General features: G+C 54.8%; 1 protein-coding gene across 1 annotated transcript in view; it reads right to left on the bottom strand.

Moving 5' to 3' along the window:
• MYO1A (myosin IA) overlaps positions 1–14,263 on the bottom strand; it is a 24,920-nt gene extending 10,657 nt beyond the window's left edge. The window contains exons 1-22 of the mRNA XM_004700817.4: positions 14,233–14,263; positions 12,592–12,781; positions 12,344–12,459; positions 12,017–12,111; positions 11,695–11,799; positions 11,441–11,487; positions 11,220–11,283; positions 10,925–11,023; positions 8,875–8,978; positions 8,619–8,766; positions 8,068–8,186; positions 7,899–7,985; positions 6,072–6,137; positions 5,633–5,737; positions 3,022–3,084; positions 2,650–2,850; positions 2,270–2,496; positions 1,765–1,965; positions 1,437–1,530; positions 845–994; positions 664–732; positions 277–351 (exon numbers count right to left, since the gene is read on the bottom strand). Of these exons, the coding sequence (XP_004700874.1) occupies positions 277–351; positions 664–732; positions 845–994; positions 1,437–1,530; positions 1,765–1,965; positions 2,270–2,496; positions 2,650–2,850; positions 3,022–3,084; positions 5,633–5,737; positions 6,072–6,137; positions 7,899–7,985; positions 8,068–8,186; positions 8,619–8,766; positions 8,875–8,978; positions 10,925–11,023; positions 11,220–11,283; positions 11,441–11,487; positions 11,695–11,799; positions 12,017–12,111; positions 12,344–12,459; positions 12,592–12,705 (2,349 nt within the window). The 5' untranslated portion in view covers positions 12,706–12,781; positions 14,233–14,263. The remainder of the gene's footprint in view (positions 1–276; positions 352–663; positions 733–844; positions 995–1,436; positions 1,531–1,764; positions 1,966–2,269; positions 2,497–2,649; positions 2,851–3,021; positions 3,085–5,632; positions 5,738–6,071; positions 6,138–7,898; positions 7,986–8,067; positions 8,187–8,618; positions 8,767–8,874; positions 8,979–10,924; positions 11,024–11,219; positions 11,284–11,440; positions 11,488–11,694; positions 11,800–12,016; positions 12,112–12,343; positions 12,460–12,591; positions 12,782–14,232) is intronic.
• Between the last annotated feature and the right edge of the window lie 3,569 nt (positions 14,264–17,832).

Genomic DNA, 17,832 nt, shown 5'->3' with positions numbered 1-17,832 from the left:
ACCTCTTGTTGCCGGTTCCGTGCCAGCTTCTTCATGGGCCTATGGATGGTCCCTATTTGCCCAGGGGTTACCAAGAATGTCCACGCCAGCCAAAAATGCTCTTTCGTCTTCGCCTGGCCCCAAGGTACCAGAGTTGCTTCCAGCAGGTTGATATCCCAGCCCCTCTTCTCCAGGACTTAACTCCGCGCAGAAGAAGGGAAATCTTGGAGGGACTGCTTTGAGTCCTCCTCTCCCAAACCTCCACCCCAGCCCCCACCCTGGGTCCCCACCACTTACCAGGCTCTTGTAGATGAAACTGGACAACAAGAGGGCCGCCCCGGAACGAAAGTATTTCCGATAATCCTTGCGTGCCTACAAGGACAGGGAGTCAACGTGAGGGCAGACTGCGTCTGGAGGAAGGGGTTCTACTACCGTCCAACGACACAAAGAGCGGAGAAGGTAAAGGGCTGAGATGACAGCCACCCACCACTGAAGAGGACACAGAAGCAGAAGACAGAGCCCCACCTCCACACGTCTACACAAAGCCCCCAGACACACACACAGGGGGCTATGCCCTGGATGCAGCCAGAACTTGCTCCCTCGCAGCCCTAAAGGAGCCCTGGCAGGGGGTGAGGGGTGGGGCTAAGGAGCCACCGTGGAGAAGTTCTACCCCCTTCCCATTACCTTCCATCCTCTCACAAATGCCTGGATCAACAGTGCCGACGCCCTCATCTTCCCATAGCGCTTCTTTTGCTGCAAAGAACATTGGACCTGTGAGCAAACTCCCTGGCAGCCCTGCCCACCTCTCCCGCTGCACATCCTCCCCACTAGAGCGAGGGGGAGGGGCCTTGGCGGCGACAGGTACCCTGTTGCCTCGAAACCAGGAGGAGATAAGGATCTGACTCTTGCGCATCAGCTGGTAGTGGGTCCGGCAGCGCCAGCCTCGGTACGTCTTCTGGATCAGCGTGGCCAACTGTTGGATCTTAAGGCGCCGCTGTTCTTCCAGGAAGAAAAGCTGGGGAGAGGGGAGAGGGAGGCGGGGGGAGAGAGAAGCTGGGGAGCAGCACTCGCTCAGGACACCCCACAGAACCAGAGGCTTTCCGTCTGGGCTTCCTGGGTTCATTCTAGCATCTTGCTCGTTCATTCATGCATTCATTCGATCCTTCAACGAGCATCCATCTGTGTACCAGGCACTGTGCTAGGTGGGAGTGGGGGGTGGGAAGGAGGCGTGCCTCCAGGGAGTTCCATTTCAATGACAGAGGGCCAAGCAGGCACAGACTCAGGCGAGGGTGGGAAGCCCAGGCTTCAGGTCCAAGGAAAAAGCCCCTGCAGGGAGGGGACTTCCTCATCCACCATCCACTCCAGGTTAGAGAGGCTCCCCACCCCCACCCCCAGCCCACAGCCTCCTGCTCCTCCACCTTTCCACCTCACAAACGCAGGTGCGCTCTCCCACTCACTGTCCTGGGACTCCTGATGAAGATTTTTGTCTTCCCAAAGGCCACCTCCTCTGAGGCCACAGCCAGGTCCTCCAGGACCTTCTTGACCCCCGCCCTACAGGGAGCAGACAGGGAAAAGCTTGAGAAGGAGCTCCCAGAGAAAGATTCTTCTCCCTAGGCCTTTGCACGCTGGGGGACAGGGTTCAAGTCTCACCAAGGCCCCAAGCCCTCCAGAGAGAAATATAAGCTAATTCATTTCCCCAAGTATCTATTCAGCAAGCCCGTTCTGGGAGGTGTACACGGCACCTGCCTTCCCTGCCCCTCAGCCTCCCCGCGCGCCGAGTCTTACCGATCCCCCTCTTTCCAGGAAGGCCAGGTGCTCCGGCTCAGCATCCGGTATCTTTCCAGAAAGAGGCCGTACACCTGACGGTAGGCATAGCCTGCCCGTCGCACCCGTACATTCTCCAGCAGTCCCAGGTACTGAGACTGGGTGGCCACCAGCTCCCAGGAGAACTGACCACGCTGCTGATTCTCATTGGGCTTAATGCACCTGGGTGGGAGGTAGGTCAGGCATGAGCTTCCGGCTGGTGTGCCAAGCCCGGGCTCTGTCCCCCTATTCTGTCTACGTCCCCTTTAGTTGACACTTCAGAGGACAGGACACACTGGCCTTCCAAATGTCCTCCACTACTGATGCTACCCAAGCCGGGTGTTCTCCTCCTGTAGGAAAGGATCTCCGATCCTCTTATTCCAGAGAGCCCCCCTCTCCTCCGTGGACATGTTCTATAATCCATGAACTCGGTCTTCATGTGTGTAACATGCCCCCCCCCCCACCCGCCGGGTGCCCAGCATGTCACCTGATGTAGTTGGGGTTCTTGGCATACAAGTTCTTCATGAGTATGGCCACCGAGCTCTTGAACTGGGCCCCGGCAGTTGGAGGGCGTTTGAGAGAGGCCTGCTTAGGATCCCCCTCGGGGAATAAAGACCGAAGCAGGGTGTGCTGGGCTTTCCACATGACCTGGGACAGGTCTCGGAAGAGTAGGTCATTATTTTTGTCGATGAAGCTGGCCACATTGTATGTCACCTGTGGAGGATGGCTCTTGGTTTGGGAGTTCCTGGGCCTGTCCCAGCACCTGACCCTCCCCCCGTCCCCTGGGAAATTACTCCCACCGCTGCCATCCCCCAACTCCTTCTCCATGCCCTGGCTTCTCTTTGTCGCCCAGGGTGCCCGCATTACCTTGCCCGCATAGTGTGAGATGCGGAAGCAGCTGAGGCCCATGGTGTGGTCATACTGGCGCTGGGCATTCTGGGTGACCTTGCTCTCATAGTGGTCATGTTTGGAGAAGAGCTGGTTGAGCTTCGCCAGGAAGGTGGAGTCGCTGACCACGCCAGGCCGTAGACACTCCTCGTCTAACATGGCAAGGATGCCTCGCTGATTCTGGTCAGGGGAACAGAAGCAGCCCAGCCCAGAGCTGGTTCCCGGGACAGCTACACTCTCACTGCTGCCCCCACCCCCTTCTCAGTTTTTCCCTCATTACCAAGGGGCAAAGCGGGCTCTTCAGGCTACCTGGAAGGCGTGGTTTTAGAGGTACAAGGAAGGATAACTCACATGCTCAATGAGGTTGCAGATGATACCATTATCAAAGTAGTCCACCTTTCTCCAGGGGATGCCCTGGTGAGGGGAGATGCAACACATTGCAGGGAGCGAGTCCAAGACAAGTCTCTAGGGCTTCACCTGTGCCAACTGCCCCGTTCTACCACCCGACAGAGGACCATCAGGAAGCCCCGTCGTTTTGTCTTTTGGTATGATTTCTGTTCCCTTTGAGACTGGAAGAGAACTGTGAGGTGGGCAGACAGACCCAAGGGAGAACAATACTTGGAGTCCTGCAGGTGGGGTAAGGTGCAGAGGGGAGTGGAACATGTTGGGTGAGGACGGGGACAAAGGGTCACCCCACCGAGGGAGCAGAGAAGGATCCAAATGCATGGGGGAAACCAGTGGCCATGCTACTTTGCCAATATACCACAAAACCTGAGCCCCACCACACCCCTCCCCTGAGCAAGAAAGCATTGTCCAACATCAGAGCGAATTTGGCACATGGTCAAAGATCACCGTAAGTGATTCTCTCACGTAAGTGGGCATCACCATCTCCTTGGTGGGCTTGTTAAAACAGATTGGTCCCAAGCCCCAGAGTTTCTGATTCAGCGGTAGAGTGGGTCCTGGGAAGCTGCATTCCCAATACATTCCCAGGTGATGCTAATGCTGGGAGCCCAGGACCACACTCCGAGAAGCACTGATGTGCAGAAAACCTTTGAGATTGTGGAATAAGAAATAAATAAGTACACAAACAAAAAGCTCGCATGTGGTACAGAAGCAGAAGACCCTACCCTTCCAAGAAAGAAGAGAAGAAGAAGAGCCAGGCAATGGTCCCACCCTTGAGGGGTTTGCTGAGCTTAGGGCTGCAGGCAGAATGGCTCCTGAGCCCACCCCAGTCCCAAGGAGCAGCCCTCCCAGCCGAGGCCATTCCCAGGTGTATCTGAGGAGCACAAGCCTTTCTTCCCTCACAGGGTAGCATTTAGTCCAGTTGCCTTCTACTTCATCCCCCAAATAACTTCCCCAACGGGTTACGTGAGTTAGTCAGCATCTCTTTATAACCCCTATGCAGTATGTAGCTATGAAAAATAAATAAAATAAAAATCTTTAGCTACCGCCCCGGAAAGATCGCTCGCTCGGTAATGAAAACGAGGTGCAGAGCGGCGTGAATTTCCTGCATCTGTGGGAATACCGTCCTTGCCGATTTGCCTGTATGTAAACCAAGCCCCTCTGGGAGGAGGCTCTCCGGCGGCCTTGGTTGGGAAGGGGAACGAGGGCACTGGAGCAGGAGTGGGAGGGAGAGGCCACACTATGCACCCTCTTAAGCTTTTTAGAAATTTAAAGTATGGGTGTGCATACTCTATTTGACCTTTTTTTTTTTTCAATTAACCTTTGCATGACCCATGGGACATCTATCCCCCCCCCAACATCTGCAGCCTCTTGGGTTGCTTGGGAAGCTGCGACTCCAGTTGTCATAAAGGTAACTGGCTGCAGGGAGCTGTATAACCTTGGGAGGCCTGCATAACGGTCATACCTACCACCAGCACCTACTTGGGACACATATGTCCCACATCCTTCATCAAACGCTGCATCACCTCAGAAATGATTTTCCCCATGATTCCAACACATTGTCCTTTACTGAATCCATACATTGTCATTATTATTAGGGGCCATCGCGACCCTGTGCCATCCTCACAGTGGTTCCTGAGCCTGAGCCCACTCTTAGAGCCACCGTGTCAGCGCATAAAAGGCCTTCCTCTCTTGCCCGGCCCTCCACGTTACCAAGCACGATGACCTTCTCCAGGGACTGCTCTCTCCTGACAACACGGCCAAAGTGCAAACAGTTGAGATCCATGACACCCACGAAATATTCAAGGCAGAAAGGAATGCAGTCGTGTGAGGGTTAAAGCGTACAAAACAATAAGGACCCCGTTTCCACGCATTTCAATCACATTGTCCCAAATTCCGGCACTCGGGGTTCCCAAGAGCACGCGGGGGACAGTCCTGGGGGGGTTTGACGAGCGACTGGGAGGTTTTGACGAGCGAGACTCTGCCACACACTCTGGGCAGGCCTCACTCAATCAGAAGGCTCTTTCTGACACCCGGCCAGCGATAACAGGGGTTGTCACTGAGACCAGGGAGAAATGTGAAGAGTGTGAGCTGCAGGGCGCTTCTGGGAGGAGGCAGGGCATCAGAGGGCTGCCAGAGAGGAGGGCCCAGCTGCGAGAGTTCTGAGGTGTTAGAGAAGTGCAAAGGACGGGGTGTAGCAGAGTGCCAAGCCCAGGAGAAATGTCCCTTCTAAATTGGGTTCATAGTCTGCCCAAAGCCAAGCACGGCTGTCACTTCCTCCTTGTCAGGACTCCAAACACCACACACACACACACACACACACACACACACAACTGGCCCTTCTGGAGTGGGAGGCTGGGCTGGTGAGGAGGGCGGGAGACAGAGAGCAGAGAACGAGGGTCACTTGGCAATGCCGCAGTGCTCGGCAGTACTGTCTGGGGGCAAGTGTGTCCTTCGGGTTCCCACCTGGGGACACCCCCACGGGAGATTGGGATCAAGGAGAAAACCACGGCACCTGTTCTGCATAGGAAGGGGGAAACCGGCCGAAGATTGTGTTTACCTCTCTCGCATATTCCTCCTGCTCCTCTTTCAGGGTTATTTCTATGAATACCTGCTGCAGCTTCTCATTGCAGTAGTTGATCACAAACTGTTCAAAGCTATTATCCTGCGGGCGGTGCACAGGGTAAAGAGAGAGCAGCTCACCCCCAGACCTTTCCCCCCCTCTCCCATCTCCCTCTTGGAGCCTGCCCGCCTCTGTGGGTGTGTGCCCGGCCTGCCGGCTCTGGGTCACAGAGACCAGGGGAGAGCTCTGGGGCTGCCCGGCCTGGCATCTTGACTGGAACAGCTGGCTAGGGCTTCCTCCTGGAGAGACTCAGCTGGGTTTGCACCACACACCTTGTCTCAGCCCTCAAGCACTTAACCCTCGTGCCGCCACGGCTCCGTGGGCCGCCTCAACCACTAGGGAACTAGGATTCTGAGGTTGGCTGAAGCCTCCTTACCTGTAATATTTCAAAGCCGTAGATATCCAGGACGCCCATGACCTTCTTCTTCTCCCCGGTGCCCACCTGAGGAGGGAGGCAAGAGCAGTCTGAGGACAGGCCCTTCTGGGGAAGACCTGGCTGGAGCAGGAGGCAAACGGCCCCTGGTACCCTGGACCAGGCTGCTAAGGCACGAGTGTGATGTTTTTCCTCCTCCCGAGGCTGGAGACAAGCCCAGGGAGAGATGCCGAGGAGAAGGAAGATGCACACTCCTGCCAGAATTGTGCTCCCGTGGGACAAGGTAAGGTGTGAGTGTCCCCGAGTGGCGCCAACAATGAACACAAAGCTGCTAGCCGCCGCAAGGTCGGTGGTTCAAGTCCACCCAGAGGGGCATCGGGAGAAAGGGCTGACCATTGATCGCAGAAATTCTGTCACTGAAAACCCTACAAGCCACAGTGTCCCTTGGATATGCATGGGGTGGCCGGGAGCCAGAACCCACACAACAGCCGCTGGTTTGGCATTTGGGTCTGCTAAGAGGTAGAAAGGTACAAAAATCCGCTCAGGATAGTACCCCATCCTTCTATTGGCAGAGCCTTTCCCCCAAAAGAACGCTATCCCTATTTCCCTCATCCTTACCGTCACCCAGAACAAGGTCTGACTAGTCCCATGTTCCAGATGAAGAAAATCAGATCTCAGAATTCAGACGCCATTGGCCCTGCTGCCCTCGAGCAACCCACCCTAAATAAATGGCACCTTCGGGTGCATCATTTTAAAAAACAAGAAGCGCTTTATTGAGCTATAGTTCCTATGACATAAAATTCTCCCTTGTAACGTATACACAGCAGTGGGTTCCCTACAGTCAGAGCTCTGTAACCGTCCCAACTCACCCCTGCCATCAAGTTCTTCCACCTCACCAGGACCCTCGATGGGGTTTCTGAGGCTATAAATCTCTACGGGAGCAAATAGCCTCACCTTTCTCCCACGGAGCGGCTGGTGGGTTTGAACCAGCCTCATGGTTAGCAGTTCAGCACTTATCCACCCACGCCCCTTCTGCACATCACCGCTGTGTCGTACTGGCACATTTTGAAAAGGAACCCTACAGCTCCTAGCTCTACGAGCTCTAGGGACTGGCAGCGATAGTAGTCACTCCCCGGGCCCTACTCCAGCCCTGGACAACCTTTAACCCACTCCCTCTCTCTGTGGGCCTACCCATCTGGCAGACTTCATATAAATGGACCCACATACGATGCAGCCTCTGTGTCTGGCGTCGTTCATCTAGCATGGTATTGCCAAGGTTCGCTGTGTTCTAGCATGTACCGGTACTTCGACCCTGACTCACATTCCCTTGTGTGGATACACACACTTTGCTTAGCTTGTTGGTGGACATCCGGGTGGGTTCTCCTTGGGGTTATTATAAACCATGCCCCTATGAGCCCTTGTGGACAAGTTTTTAGGTGGTTCCTAAATTTCACCTCTCTTGGTTATAGTTAGGACTCCAGTTGTTGGGCCTTACGGTAACCGTGCCTATAAATTCGTCTGACCTTCACTCAGTCCTGTGAATTAGATGGGCATGAATGTCCCGTGTTCCACATCAGGAAAGTACAAGCTAGAATCTTTGTGAGATCGGAAGGCCACCCAGGTGGTCAGCAGGGAGTCCAGAATATCTCATTCCGAAGTTTGTGACATCTCCACAAAAGCACACCGGAAACAACAGGGCATAATTGCCCCAGCGCCCCGCCCCAGCCATCTCTTTGGTTGTTCATCTCAGAACTCAAGGTATGGGACTAGAGACCGGAGTGAGAAAGGGGAGGCAAGCAGAGGAGTGTTGAGGGAAGAGGGCCTTCCTACCTTGATACTCTCGTTGATTCGATTCACGATCCAATTGAAGAGGCGGTTGTAGATGTTCTTGGCCAGAGCGTCCCGGGCATACTGAGCCTGCAGGACAGAACCAGGCTGGTCAGAGCGGGCAGCCATGGGACAGGCTCAAAAGCAGCCCCCTCTCATAGGCCCCCCTTACCTGGATGACATTCAAAGCTGTGACCACTTTTTCTTTGGCCGTTTCCATGGTCCTTGCACACAAAGCTCTCTCTAGTTCTTTTGAATTTAAACCCACCAGCTCCCCAATCTCCTGGATACCTAGAGTGGTGAGAAAATGCAATATGGCCCGAGAAGAGGCTCCTCCCACCTGACTTTGATCTGGGGAGCGAGGTGAGGCTGTTAAAGTGAGGTGCCCATGGGTCTCACTGGGGAGGGTCACAGCAGGCCACTGTGGGCATGGAGGACTCTGTGTGAGGAGAGAGAGATGGAAGCTCTGGGTGTGTTGCTGGCAGTGTCCGCTTTGATAGGAGAAACTCCTGAAACAGGCATCGTGGATCCCATTTTGTAGAAGAATCGACTGAGACGCAGAGAACCCCTAGAACCTAGAGCTATCAAACTTCCAAACTCCCTCTCGGGGAGTCTGTCTGGGGAGCACTCAGGAGCCGGTTGCGAGGGCCTGAATCATGCCCGAGAGTCCAGAAGAGTCCCCACAGCCTGAGGAAGCTCTGAGGCCTGGGCAGGGGTGCTGACCTGGCCCCTCACGGATGCCGCTTGCTGAGACCCCGTTGGCCTGGAACTCGCTGGCCAGCTCCACATTCCCCAGCTTCAGCACCAGGGCTGTCACCTCCAGCACCTGCCGAATCTCCTCCTCCGAGAATCCAATCACGGCCATGGCATTCTTAGGGGGAGGCAGAATCAGAAGCCGGACTAGAGGCGCCAGGCCAATGCGTCTCTTCGCCAAGCTGGGCTCGGGGACGGCCCGAGGGCCACCCCGCCCCGCACCCACCTGCACTGTCCTGAAGTTGGAGGCGTCATCCATGCCGCCCACCTCGGACACGTCTGCATTCAGATAGGCATAGCTGCTCGGGTCTCGCTCGAGCTTCAGGGCCTCTGGAAGGGCCAGCGTGGGGGAGAGAGGTCAGTGCCCAGACTCTCGGCAGCCTTCCCATCAGGGAGCTATGACCCCTGCCAGCCCTTGCCCTAGGATGGCTCCTTGACTTGTCCCAGGGCCCCATGGTGTGTTTTATGTCCTTTGGGAGATCCTGCCTTCCTGTGGCAATAGGTGACATTTTTAAGTGGTATGTGGGATTTTCATAGTTGATTTTTTTTTCCAATAGCGGCAGTTTCTTTTCTTTTCGTTTTTAACCATTATGATAGAAAATCCTCATTCTCCTTTCCTCTCCCGAGTCAACCAAAGGGTCTAAACAATCAAAACAAACATGAGAGTGCTCCATCCTGCTCGGGAGCCAGTGCCTGGGAGGACGGAAGGCGTGCAGCAGAGCAAGCCCAGCTCTCCCCACAGCCCAGCCTCAGCACCGAACCCTCGGCCTGGGTTGGCGCAGTCGCTAAGTGTTCACGAAGCCCCAGGGAGACAGTAGGCACTGTGTTCCCCACGCGGACCCTGACACCTGCCCTAGAAGGTCCTCTCTGGCACTGAGGAGCCAAGTGGCTCTCCTGTGCGCCCCCCCAACACCCCCCCCCACACCCCCGACCTCTGGTTCAGCATGCTGGACCTCTAGTTCAGCATATTATCACATGGGTTACGTGATGTCTGTGCCCATGTGGCCTACAGATGAGAGACTTGTGTGTTGGCCCTGGGTCTCCCATCTCTGTCTTTCAGGTGCCTGGCTGGCATCCAGAAACTTAAAATAGATAAGTGAACGAATGCATGAATCCAGGGGATGGCCAAAGTCGTTTCTCTAAGATGGAGAACACTGGGTTCATCCTCGGGCCTGAATGGGTATCAACTACGTTGTGCAAATGACCGCAACATCCAGGCGCTTCCTCAAACCAGAGCTTAACAGGAGCTCCCTGGTGACCCACACTGTGAAACCTGAGCGAGTCTGCAGGGGGATGAGTCAAGGCCCTGCAAGTAGTGCCCCCAGAAGCCTTAGTGGAGGAGACTCCGCTGAAACGCAGGGTGAAGAGGCCTCCGCTGACAGGGTCAGCCCGAGCAAGATCCTGTGCCAGCTAAGACCGTGAAGGCACGGGGGAGGCGACAGCTATGGGGGTTCATGAACCAAGGCGACTTGTCGGAGGGGAAAAGAGACAAGCCTGAGTCCAGCCCAGAATCATCAGAAACCCACGGGGCATGTTCACAGCAAAGTGACAGACTACAGGCCCACCAGACCCCGCAGTGACGTCCATCTCGAGCCGCCACGGGCCGGCCCAACATTCGGCCAGGCTGCCTGCAATGGGTTCACCCCTGAGACCAGGCAAGGGGCTCCCTCCCTCCTACTTCTTGTGCCGACTATCCAGGCCTGTTTGCCATCCTGCCACACCTCCTGTAACGTGTCCGACTCCAGAAGATGGCCGTTAGTGTCCGATCATATTCAGGTGCTCAAGAGACTGAATAAAATCCGTGAATGAACGGATTATCCACAGAACCAGTTAAGAAGAAGAAACTAGGAGCAGGCTCCTGGGCGTGGTGGCTAGAGACTGAGGCCCACTTCAACTGCAGCTCATCGAAAGTTCTGGAGCAGCCTCTCATTTCCTGCCGAACGAGCGATGAAGTCCCCCCAAACCCAAGCTCGAAACGCATGGTAGACGAAAATGACTGTTCCGCGTTTCTTTGTGTTTTGATTTGTTTGGGAGAAAGAGGAACCGGTAGGGACAGAGAAATAAAAGCGATGCCCAGGCAAGATGGCAGCTCTTTGGCAATAGAACCCCAGAAATGGGCTAAATAGAACACAGAGGTCAGAGGATTTGTTCCCAACCAGGGGTGAGCAAGGCTCAGGGTGGGGATTGAAGGCAAGGTCAAGTCTGGGGGGGCCCAGTGGGTCCAGGAGGTGCTGGGGGTTGAGTGGAGGTTGGGGAGGCTCCAGGCAGGCGCTTACTGAGCAGCTGTGTGTCTGCCCCGGCCAGCAGCTGATGGAAGATGTGGAAGTTCCTTTCCCCCTTCAGCTGCTTCACCACCCGGGATTTCTCCAGCAGATCTGTGGAGAGATTGGGAGTGGTATGTGGAGCAAACCTCCCTCTAATTCTACCCTCATCCTGCTCCCTCCTCCTGGCAGTCTGGGACTCCACCTTCCTACAGCAGCACTTCGGGGTGGTGGGGGGTTTGGGGGGCTTGGGGTTTGGGGGGGTGGGATGGGAGAGATCAGCTGCAAACAGGCAGGGGGAGATACATACAGTTCGTAACGACACCACCGAGGGGCACGCCCTTGAAGTCAAACTCGATGTCCATGTATTTTCCCTTCAAAGAGAGACCAGAGAAAGCCTTCATCCCCCTCCGCCTCTTCCTCTCAGGCTGGGCTCTGTGCTGCATGATTCACCCTCTCGAGTTCCTGCACACTCACTCCCCCACCATCACCACCACCCAATGGGGCGCCCCAGGGGAGGTGTTCACTCACAAATCGAGAGGAGTTGTTGTTGCGTATGGTCTTGGCATTGCCAAAGGCTGCAGAGAGTGGGGGGTGGGTGCATGAGGGGGTGCTGAGGGGAGAGGGGGGTCTCTAGAGGAGGGAGACCTCCCGGCTGGGCGGTCATTGCTCATGCTGGATGAGGCCAGTGGCTCTAGGAACCCCGGGGCAGGTGGGTCTAGGGCGGAGCCTCTGGGGTTGGGTGGGAGGGAGGGGAGGGCAGGGCCAAGAGCAGGGATTCTCACCCTCCAGCACCGGGTTTGACTGAAGCAGCTGCTCCTTCACAGAATTCACCTGCTCCCCTTTCCCACAGACAGCGGCCACATAGGACATCACCAGCTTACTAGCCTCTGCCCAGAAGAAGCCCTCAGTGTGGATCCCCTCCAGAGCTGTCATCCCCCCACCCCCGGTCATGGCCCCTCATTCCAGCACCACACACCCCTCAGCGACAGAAAAGCTGGGAAGGAATCCCTTTGGAGAACTAGACAGAAGTAGGCCTGGCGTGGAGGGACACAGAGCCCCCCCCACCCTCCCCACCCCCCGGGGGGCATTCTGCAGGTTCCTCACCGGTCTTGCCAGCTCCACTCTCGCCTGTGATGAGGATGCACTGGTCTCGGTCCTGGTCCCTCAGGGACTGGTACGCCACGTTGGCCAATGCATAGCTTAAGGGGAGGAGGTGGGCAATGACTGAGAGGGGACCAGTCCCCAGGATCCAGGCTCGTCCACCTTCCCCACTTGGGCCGGGCAGAGGCAAGAAGTGCCAGGCCTCGCAGGGGATTCAGAGAAGGAAGGGACAGCTGGAGAACCTCCCTCGGGGCAAAAAGAAGAGGGGAAAAATGAGGTCTCTCATAGTTACGAAGCTGGGCCCTGTCGTGCCTCCGGGCCTCCACTCACATGTGGGGCTTCAGCTCAAAGAAGGTACAGTCCCGGTATTTGTTAATAAACTCTGGGCCATAGATGGGCAGCTGCTGGTAGGGATTCACGGAGACCACCACGCTCCCGATGTAGGTCTGCAGCCAAGGAGGAAGGGGAAGGACTCAGCCCGGAAGCTGGGAGCGGGTTCAAGGGTGGGGCGTGGTGGAGGAGGAACAGGGGAGCCCTCTGGCCACACGCCTGGCCAGCAGGGTCCACACTGTACTCACATAAATCTCCTTGCTTTCAAAGCGAAGTTGGAGGTTCTTGAGCAGAGACTCCTGTGTCAGGGGTTCCAGGAGGATGAGGTCCTCCACCCCCACGGGATTGTCCAGGAGGGGCATGTCCACAGGGGCTACAGGTCCCAGGAGGGAGGAGGGAGGCCGTTGCTGCCGTCTGCTCAGCTTTAGGTCTCGATAACTGTTTGGGGACAAGAGAGCAAACAGACTTGAGAGAGATGTCCTCCCCCTCCGCTCTGGCTGCAGAGAGAGCCCCCATCTAGATGAGGCCTCTGGGCAAGCCCAAGCCGAACACGGGGTGCTGGAACTCTTGGCAGGATAGGAAGGAGTCAATCCCCTGCTCCCGGCCTCAGGGTCAGTGGGGTCAAGGCTAAGGGCCAGCTGCCCGTGACCACCAGGGCAAGGAAGGCACCCAGTGGGCAATGCCAGGGGAACACAATTGTGCTTGGGAGAGAAAGAGTTAAGGAGGAGATGCCAATCAAGCCATCTGGAGAAGGCTCTCCCTCCTGCCAGGGTCCGGGTCTCTGGGTCTTCTCAACCACCTACTTCCCACCCCTGTTTCAGCCACCACGCTGTCCATACCAATTGAGTTCTTCAAGGGGTCTCAGTTCCCCCTCTGGTGTCTACGAGTGGGGAATGGAGGCGGGGTGGGTTACAGAACAGGAGTTGCTCCATGGAAGACTGACCTTCCTCAGAGATGATGGATGTGTGTGGGGGTGGGAGGCTTTGTTTCTCCAACAAGCAAGTAGCTGTTGGGATCCTTAATGTGCTGCCGCCCCTGGCCCTTGGTTCTAGCTCTAGCTTGTGCACCATCCTTATAACCTGGGACAAACTTTGCCCCAGGGACACACCCCGCTTCTTAGTTGTGGGTGGGCAGGTGCAAGGAGGAGCAGAGCTGGCACTGCAGGCCACGCTGCGGGCTCTGCCCACGCAGTAGGCACCTGGCAGGTGTTCCCTGAGGAGGAAGTCCAACCCTCCTCGCAGGGCCCTGCGGTACGGAGTAGGTGAGGTGACTGGTCGCAGGACAGAATTACTAGTACAATGGTCAACGCCACTCCCCAACGGGAATCAAGAGCCACATCCTCCTGTTCCGCTGGCATCTCTGCCTCTGAACCTGGTAAAAGGAGGAGGAGGAGGAGGAGGAGGAGGAGGAAGCAGGAAGCAGGAATGCAAGGTAGGGTGAGAAGGTTCCCTTCTGCCTTCCCTCCGCTTTCTCTCCCCAGGAAAGGAAGACACTTGTCCCTTCCAGTAAGGACACAGCCGAGACAGCCACAATAGCTGGTAATAGCCATCCTAAGTGCAATCACGCAGCACTTACCATGAGCCGGGCACTGTGAGCACCACTTTACACATACTTTGGGATTCATTTGATGCTTACAATACCCCCATGAAGTAGGTGGCATTATCTTCCCCCATTTTCCAAATCGGGGGAAAGAAAAAAGATCCTAAATAAGTTTTTTAAGTAACTTAGCAGGGAAGAGTTAGAAGCAGAAGGGGGCTGGGAGAATAGCCCCTTTGGAGTTGGATTTGAGAAAAGTGGTTGTGGGTGGGGGAGGAGAGAACAGGCAGAGGCCACATCAGGCACCACAGGATGGGGGACGAGTTGCAGTGACAGGTGAAGGCAGGACTCACCCAGAACCGGAACCAGCGAGTGTCACTCCCGTGCCCACTAGGAGAATGGCGACGGAATCCCAATGTGACAGGCAGCGGGCATAGCAGTCCAGGCAGTCCCCCAAGGGCGGAGAGGCAACTTAGTGGGCGCTGTCCATGGTGTCGAGGAAGCCGGGAACAAGTGTGACCTCCTCCAGCCCGGGTCCCCTCTCCGACTCGTGCTGCCTGTGTCCGACCCGCAGGAGAGGCTGCCAAAGGCTGTTCAGCACAAAGTCCGAGCCTGTTCCGCTGAGGGTGTGGCTCGCTTAACCCTTGACAAGCCGGATGCCCCCGGCGGAGAGCGCAGCGACTTCTGGAGGCTGCTCTTGGTAGAAAGGTGTGGCTGACTGGTGTTATAGAGGGACTCAATCAGGGGAGGGTCCCATTGCCCCCCAGATTTGGAAGCGAGAGCAGAGAAATGGGAATTTAGAAGCAAGGGGCTTTTCCAAAGAGAAGTTAGGGATTTTGTCAAGAAAGGGTCCCTCCCTCCAACCTGCCCTGCTTATTTTCTTTGGGCCGCCTGTGGGGTGTTCATGAGATTCCTTGGGGAGCCAAGTGGAAGAAATGCCCAAATTCCTCTTCACTTCCCTCAAATCAGTTGGCTTTCCTTTTGTTTCGTTCCTTTAGGCTGTGAAGGGAGAAAATTGGACCCATCACAGATATCCGCGGACTGCCTGACGACCGTTAGTAATAATGCCCAGCGTTTGCCCGGCACAGCCATACATTCCCTCGAACTCCTTCCTGCACGCTCACTGACGCACCTCACCCTGTGAGGTAGGCAATGCAGGCATACCATGAAAAATGGACATTAGAGGCAACCTGCCAAGATTCAGAGGTTATGTGATGTGTGCCCCATACAACAGGAACAGAATGCAAGTCTCCCAACCCTAACCTCAATTCCATCATAGGGCCCAGGCCAAGGTCAGATGTCTCTCAGTTTAATCCTTCCTCAGTGTTGCTAAGACCCAGAGATGTCGTTTCCTGGCCATTGCTAGCTCAGCTGGAAGTAACTGCCTCAGATGGACAAGCAGCTTACATCGTCCTGTCTTCTAAGGTACCCCCCTTCTTCCATCAAGGAAGATTCCTGAGTAACAGGCTCCCACCACCCTTTTCCTCAGAGATGCACAATGTGCAAACCAGGTCATTACAGGCACTTAGGGGAAGGTACTGACTTGACTGTCCAACTCTCATTCACTGGCTGCTGGGTTCAAGGTTCAAGCTCAATAGCTCTTGCAGAAGCACTCTTCATCAGCCAGGCCCATCAGCATTTCCATTATCAACCTGCCTTTACATAATTTATTGGCTTACTATATATATTTGAAAGGGGGGGGGAGGCAAGGAAAAGAGACGGAGAAGCTGAGTCTCAGTGATATACCACGCCTACTACCCATGGAGGGGTGGGGCGTACCAACGTCAGAGACAGAAGTGACCAGGCATCCGTGTAAGGGCGATCAGACCTAAAGCAAAACATCTAGGAACCTGGCAGGGCTGAGGCCAGAACTCAGGTCGCCTGTTCTCCAGGGATCCACAGCCACATACCACCTGAGGTTTACCTGGGTCAACCCGTCGTCCCCTACTGAGTGCTTACTGTATGTTCAAATGAGGAAAGCAAAAAGACAAACTCACTACCATCAAGTCAGTGCCAACCCATAGTGATCCTACAGGATAGGGTAGAACTGCCCCTGTGAGTTTCCAAAACTGGATGTTAATGGCATAATGCCCTGCCTTTCTCCCGAGAAGTAGCTGGTAGTTTCGAACTGCTGACTGCGGATCGCAGCCAAACACATCACCACCCCACCCCACCCCCGGGGTTCCCCTACATGAGAGGCTAGCCTGGGATAATCTTCAAACCTTAAACCAAAACTAGTCTTTGAAGTGTTGTTTTTTGTTCTGTTTTTTTAATTTTTTGAAGTCTTCTTAAAATTAAACAATAGTTTATTTAGCTTAGCTAGTCAAAATGGTCTGCCCTTCAGAGATTTGATAAGTTGTTTGGGTTGTTCAATCTAAAAAAATGATCTAAAATGTAAACCCTCACCCAATTAATTCACAATAAATAAGGTTAAAAGCACAATGCCTTGCGCTATCTCTGGGAGAGCAAACTGACTGGCACTGAGGGGGCAGTGGGTTTCTGTGAACCAGGGCAAGCAGGAAAGGAGGGCGAGAACGGTAGCACAACGGCAGGAACGTCATCAGTGCCCCTACACTGGACGTGTCGTGTTGAATTGGTGTCTGTCGTGTGTGTATAGTCTCAACATCAAAACGACATGCAAAGAAAAATCTATGGCAACCTCAGGCTTACAGTGGCATGCACAGACTCCACAGTCAGTGCGGCCAACTGCTTGGGTTGGTGTGGGGCTCAGGTGGGTTAAAGCTAGAGAAATGTCTAGAAGACCTTCATCACAATAAGGAACAGGACGCATACCTAGATCAGCGGAGACTTGAAGATCTGTCCAAGCTTACCAGGGATGGGGAGGAAGCGGGGCAGTGGGGAGGCAGCCCTGGGATGGGCTTCTGAGACACACTGAAGAGCTTACTGGTTTCCCTCTACTCCATCCGGCCCCTAGATCCCCCCTCCCTTTTCCCCTGGCCCACAGAATGGAGTCGAGGAAACTTTGAGGGGGATGGCAGTGTTCATCAGGATAACGGTGGGGGAGGTGACCACGTCAACCAGACTTGGCACAGCCGGATGCCAAAATGTGCACATTTTGTTGTGCATCCATCGTACTTCAACAAAGCCGACCAAAGGGAATTCCGCTATTTTTTATTTCTGACAGGGATTTGTTGGAGGTTGTCAACTCACGGTGGCCCCCAGGCCCAGCACACAACCCTGCTCGTCCTGTCCTGCGCTGTTCACATGGTCCCATCCGTTCCAGAGCAGGCCACCGGGACCCATGGGGTTTCCAATGGCTGCTTTGGGGAAGTAGACTGTCGGGTCTCTATGACTAGCCTATTTTGATCCAGAAGCTCTGATGCAGTCTATCCGGTGTCCCAGCAGCATTACTGGCAGACTGCCTCCACTGGGTGATGGGTTGGATCATGAGGTGGCATTGCCTGAAAATGGTGCCATGTTGGGAGGGCAGTAATCTGACTCAAGGGCTTCACACTCATCCACCCACCCTCCCAGAGTACTCACTGATTCAAAGGCTGTGTACAATAAAAGTAACAGCTCTCAGATGATGGAGGGGAAGGAATTTGGTGGTAAAGGGTCTTCTCAGCATTTATAAATTGTTAGCTAGTTACAAAGACCAGGTGTTCATTATGTGTCAGGCACCAAGCTAAGTGCCTTACATCCTGGCTATTCGGTGAGGTCAACAATTCACCTGGGAACTTATTAAAAAGCAGAACCTGAACCCCCACCTCAAACCTACTGAAGAGTCTCCGTGTGAGCAACACTGGCAGAGATCTCTACGCACACTTCAAGACTCTTCCGTGCCCCATCTCCTAAATCCCCACAAAAGCCCATGAATGACCACCCACTTCCCAGTTATATCAAAGGAAAAGATGTCCTTACTATGTTATCTACATAAATTTACATAGCCATTGTTTTTTTCTCCTCCCTGGCATTCCATCTTTTTTTTTTTT

Source organism: Echinops telfairi, unplaced genomic scaffold (genome assembly GCF_000313985.2).
Source record: "Echinops telfairi isolate 266 unplaced genomic scaffold, ASM31398v2 ScPeMD7_2;HRSCAF=8, whole genome shotgun sequence".
In the NCBI taxonomy this organism is placed as follows: Eukaryota; Metazoa; Chordata; class Mammalia; order Afrosoricida; family Tenrecidae; genus Echinops; species Echinops telfairi.
The sequence above is the reverse complement of the archived record's forward strand: the minus strand, read 5'-3'. Positions and strand labels throughout refer to the sequence as shown.